The 5,648-nt window shown below is 42.8% G+C and overlaps 1 protein-coding gene across 1 annotated transcript; it reads left to right on the top strand.

Annotated features, from left to right (window-relative positions):
* The first annotated feature begins 4,299 nt into the window (after positions 1 to 4,299).
* Positions 4,300 to 5,648, top strand: LOC113284411 (ethylene-responsive transcription factor ERF061-like). Its single transcript, XM_026533858.1, has one exon. It carries the CDS (start codon positions 4,435 to 4,437, stop codon positions 5,338 to 5,340), a length of 906 nt encoding a protein of 301 aa, XP_026389643.1. The 5' UTR covers positions 4,300 to 4,434; the 3' UTR covers positions 5,341 to 5,648.

Here is a 5,648-nt window from a genome sequence, read left to right as displayed (position 1 = left end):
TAAGAGGTCATCAGTTCATCATGGAGCTTCATCCGTTTGAAGGCGTCGTAGAATAGAACGTTCACTGAGCTTCCCCCGTCGATGAGGATCTTTTTGAGGTTACATCCGGCCACTGGTAGTGTGAGGACCAAGGGATCGTTATGGTCTTCCATATCTTCTTCGATATCTTCAGTATCGAAGATGATAGGTGCGTCCATCCACTCTTCGTGCTCGTCCACCTCTACGCCATCAATCTTATATAATTCGCAGTGGTCTTCGAATTGCTTTCGTAGCCTCTTTCCTATCTGCGCTGTAAGTGAGGGCCCTGCGGCTTCGGAACACGAGATGGTGTTGATTGTGCGGTTTCCCTCTGGAAGTTGGACTTGCTTGGTTCGTTTGGATCTGTCCTCGGTGACTTCCTTTCGTATGTATTGCTTGAGTTCGCCAGCATCAATCAATTTTTGGATCATTATTTTGAGGTTTTTGCATTTCTCGGTCTGGTGTCCATTGAAGCAATGATACTCACAGTAATCTTTAGACTTCTCGGTCCTTGGGGGTGTTTTCCCTTAGACCACGGCCACTCCAAATTTTCCCTTCCTTTGATCTCTCGCAAGATCCGAGCGTAGCTAGCATTGAGCTTCGTGTAAACCTGATCTTCGAATTTTCGATCGTCTTTTCGTCGTTCATCTCTTCGTTCCTTCCTATCTTCGTGCGGTCGTTCCACTGAGCTATTTCTTTTGGCCCCGCTGGTTTGTTCTGCGGAATTGGTACGGTGAGACCTCTGCGTTTGTGCCCTCGGGTTCTCACGCTGGATTTCTTCAAGACGAGCATACTTCTCAATAATTATTCGAAGATCTCCTTCTGTCTTAGGTACGCTTCCGTGGATCTCAACAAATAGTGGACTCATTCGGTCTAATCCCCACTTGTAGCAGTTGATGCTTACTACGGGATCCACACTCCCTATGGCTTGGCAGATCTTGTGCCATCTGTTGGTGTATTCCCTCGTGTTCTCCTTGTAACCAATTGCCAGAGAAAAAAGTTTATCCATTCCGGTGTTGACAGCTTTGTTGTACATGTAGGTTCTCAAGAATTTCTCTGCGAGTTGATCGTAGGAGTTGATGGAATCAGGTGGCAGGTTGTCAAACCAAGACAAAGCCGATCCCTTCAGACTTGATGGGAAATACCTACAGAGGACGGCGTCGTTTTGACTCCATCGGGCTAAGATACGATTATAATACCGGATATGTGCCGCGGGATCACTGGATCCGTCATAGCATTCAAAAGTTGGGACAGGGCACTTTAACGGAATGGGGGTATTTGCCAGGCGATGAGTTAGGGGCGTGGAGTTAGCTCTTTCATCACCTCTTCAAGCCTTCCTCCGCCTTGTCTGGCTTTTAACTGCCTGATCTCAGCCATCATCTCATCACGCAGCTCTTCCATTGCGCGGTAATGTCCCACGTTCTCATGCTCAGTTGAGCGTTTCTTTCTTCGAACTTCACTGTCATAATAGTCTAAGTCTTCGGCGGCATATTCCGGATCGGATGCACTGCTTCCCCTAGCGGCGTTTGCTAGGATGATTCTTCGGTCTCGATTAGGCTCTGGTGCCTTAGAATTTGCTTCGTCCAGTTGTTGGCTAGTCTTCGTGCTTTGGGCAATCCTATCTTTCAAGTCTTGGTTCTCTGGCCAGAAGAGCTACGCATCTGCGTAGACCTGCTGGCTCTTTTTCAATTCTTCGAGCTCTACCATCAGTCGGTGGGACTGGTTTGATCCCTGATTGGGAGTTCCGGCTTGTACCCCTACGGCCATAGTTCCCCCTTCGTCTACTGTGTGTATTAAGGGTGGTAGAGGATCAGCTTCAATTGTTGGTATCTCCAAGTTTGGTCCCCTCGGTTGAGCTTCCACCCGCGGTACTAAAACCACTGGTATGGTTTGATTCTGACCGTTGGTTGACGGCATTCCGAAGACTGGTGGATGTGCGGGCTGATGTGTCATAGATTCTGCCACCCCTTCTCTTTGTTGATGGATTTGGTTTGAAACCAAAGTTTGTTAGCTTCTGTAGCCTGGAGGGCCGCAACAGTTGCGTTGTTCTTTGTGGCTGCTGCTTTGAGAGCCGCGGCTGCAATGGAGTTAGGTGTTCATAGGTGAGGTGATTTCCGCAGCATCCTGCCTCTGAGTAGCTGTTTTAGCTTTGTCTCCTTTCTGCTTGCTTCGGGTCATGACCGGGGTAATCCTCGGTGTCTCCTTTGATGAGGCTTTGGTTTTTCCTGCCTAGTATCTTTTCCATTTTTAGTCCTTTTCTGCATAGGGGAATAAATAAAGAGAACCAAAGATATCCACGAGGATCGGGTTAGTGCCATTCGTATCCGCAAAATTTGTGGAATAAAAAGAAATGAGCTGCCCAAGGGCCTTAATAAAAGAGAAACATAAAGACTCATCGGTCTAGTTTTCGCAATACAAATCCTCTAATAAACAATCATGGACCTTGTTTTCAGACTACTTTTGAAAAGGCAGATCCGTAGCGAAACTCATGAATCTGATTATTAAGTCTTAGTTTTAAAAAAAAACGCCTCACGTGCAAATCTGTGATAGATAGCCGTGGATTTGTCTGCTTTGAAATGGTGTTTGTGAAAATGAAGACCATGAACCCAGAATAAAAAAGGTTTTGAAAGCACGCTGAACCCAGAATAGGCACAACCATAATGCGCGTTTAAGGTGAAATCACAGGATAAGATAAATCTTTTACCGGGACAAAGTCCCTGTTTCTAGCGCCAGATTGTGAACACATAAATCACGAAGCCATCCACGTGTTCACAAACAATATTCGCATACATTCTAATTCTAAATTGTACGTCGTATGTAAAGGGGATGATTATATCGATTCATCGACTAAGCCTTCGGCTTGTCATTGTCTAGTCGAATATTATCATAAATAATGTTCGTATAAAGGTAAACAGAGAATCAAATATAAATGTAAAGCACATGAGTTCAACGCTGAATGTAAAGTGCTAAAATGTAAATAAGACAAAGATTTACGTGGTTCGGCACTAAGGCCTACATCCACGGGGCTGGTGTTTCACTATGTATTGAATGATTACAAAGATAGTCGAATGACTTTAGAGTACATAGGTCTGCGGAAGTAGGGGATTACTTACTCTTCCTATTTCTCTCTCCTATATTCTCCTATTTGCTCTGGATTGGTCGACCCCTTCTCTCTTAGTGGAGAGGGGTATTTATAGGTTGGAACGTGGGTCCTACTTCTGAGGTGCCGTTGTAATCTTATCTTCTTGTGCTTTGTGCCCATTACGCAGAGGTCTTCGGCATATGCTGCGGCCTAAGCTTGAATACGAAGGGTTATCCTCGCTCTTCCACGAGCTGATTGACACGTGTATATCTCTTTGGTATTTAATGCGGGTAGATGGATGTCTGCTCGTGTCAGACAAGTGTCTCTTAGTCTGGTCACATCTACGTCAGTCAAACTCTCTCTCAGCCGTTGATCTGAGATCTTCCTCGGGATTGGATGTACTAACACCCAAGGGGTATTATCTGGTGTTCCTCTAAGCCATCATACCTATGTAATCCTCTGTCCTTGACCGTCAGATCTGCTGACCGGTGACATTTTCTGATGAGATGCTTGTTATCATGTTTTGATATCTCGTTTTGCATGCCTTTCACGTGTCTCTTCCTATACACGTGGTGGATGATGAAAGATGTACATACATAAAGTGTTTCGCTTAGACACGCATTTGAAGAATTTGTTTGACTGTGAATTATTGGTATGCTTGCCCTGGAAATTATGTAGGTGCGCACCATGCCGAGATGTTGCTGCGCACACAGAATTAACTGGGCGAGAATGCTAGCCATTGAATATCTTCCATCCATGACTATTTAGCTCCGCTATCTCTAGCAATTGACACCTCTAGGCTCTAGCACTTAGTCATCCAGATTGTACCGTACATACGTATATATCTACGTAAGGCATACGTACGCAATGAAATTAATCATGAATCAATCAACAAATTTCATTTCTTCTTGAGGACGTGTGGTGCCATGAAAGTTAAGAGATCACAGCCTGTGACTCATAAATACATAAAGTTACTTTTTGGCTTCTCTGCACAGAAAGTTTGAAACTTTCAGCAACACCCATGAGGGGGACGGACGGCCGACCATTTTGATCACCAAAATAATATCCTCTTCTTTGGGACCATTACCATATGCCATGTCCCTCCTCCTCTAGCTCCCTATAAATTAACTCAACAGAGAGGGAAACCAAGTAATAATCTCATTTCACTCTCTTCTTCCTCCTCCGTCTTAAAATCTCTTGCAAATTTTCTCAAATTCTTCTTCATTTTTGCAGACCACAGGGATCAATCTTTTTTTTTTTTTTTTTTTTTTTTAAGGTTTCCTTTTCATCTTGCACATTATTTTTTGTTTGTGCAAACAAAACCAGAATTCATCATGAATGACTTCAATTTTACTCCACAGTTTTCGTTTTCTAGAAACTCTTCTTCATTATTATCAGAGCTTTTGTTAACAAGCGGAACAAATCCACTAGATTCAATCTTCTTCTCAAATTTCGACACTTATTCTTCATCAAATGCCATTGTTAGTAATCCTTTAGAATCAATTGGTTCTTCTGTTTATCTCCGCCAAAGAGAATTTCTTGAAAAGTTCAATTTCGAAAGGTCCAAGACTAACACCAACACAACTACCACTGCAACTCAAAACTCCCCAATCCCAGAAAGACAAGTGCAAAATACTACTTCATATCTTAGTAGTACTAGTAGAAGTGATAATATGAAGAAGCTTTACAGAGGTGTCAGACAAAGACATTGGGGGAAATGGGTAGCTGAAATACGATTACCACAAAACAGAATCAGAGTTTGGTTGGGAACTTATGATACAGCCGAGGTAGCGGCGTACGCGTATGATGTTGCAGCGTATAAACTAAGAGGAGAGTATGCTCGGTTGAATTTTCCTAACCTTGGAGATGAATCCAAGTTAAGGTTTTCGGATCGAGCACGACTTAGTGCACTGCGGTCTTCAGTTGATGCTAAAATTCAAGCAATTTGCCAAAAGGTCAGGAGGGAGAAAGGAAGAAGAAAGAAAGCAAAAGGAAATACTAGTAGTGACACAATACCAAATCCGAATTCAGTTTCGGGGTTGAATTTGTATTCTATTTCAGAAGAAGATTCTTCATCAAAGAGTGATACTTATTCGAATTCATCCCAAGATGTGAATTGTTCTTCAATGCTGCTGGGTGGTGGTGAAGAAGATTTGGATATGGAATATGAAGGTTGTTGTTCACTTGCTAGAATGCCATCTTATGATACTGATTTGATTTGGGAAGTTCTTGCTAATTAGTTAGTGCAATATAAATTTTGTGAAATCTTGTTTTCTTGAAGCAAATATATCCATCCCATTGTGAATGGTCTTCTAGAAACGGAAAAATCCACGGATATTCTTCCATCATCCCACAGTGTGTTCCAGTAGGCAGTAACTGCGCGTCTTGGATACTAAAAATCTCGGCTTCCTTTTTATGTAGCTTCAGTGGCACCAATATTCTCCTCTGTAACATACAATAATAGTTGTACGAAAATCAAATTTACTCTCACACGTCTTATGTTTATAAGTCAATTTGGCTCTCGATTTATAAACTTAATGGTGTTCAT

Source organism: Papaver somniferum, chromosome 5, assembly GCF_003573695.1.
Source record: "Papaver somniferum cultivar HN1 chromosome 5, ASM357369v1, whole genome shotgun sequence".
Lineage (NCBI taxonomy): Eukaryota > Viridiplantae > Streptophyta > Magnoliopsida > Ranunculales > Papaveraceae > Papaver > Papaver somniferum.
This window is presented reverse-complemented; position numbering and strand designations above follow the sequence as displayed.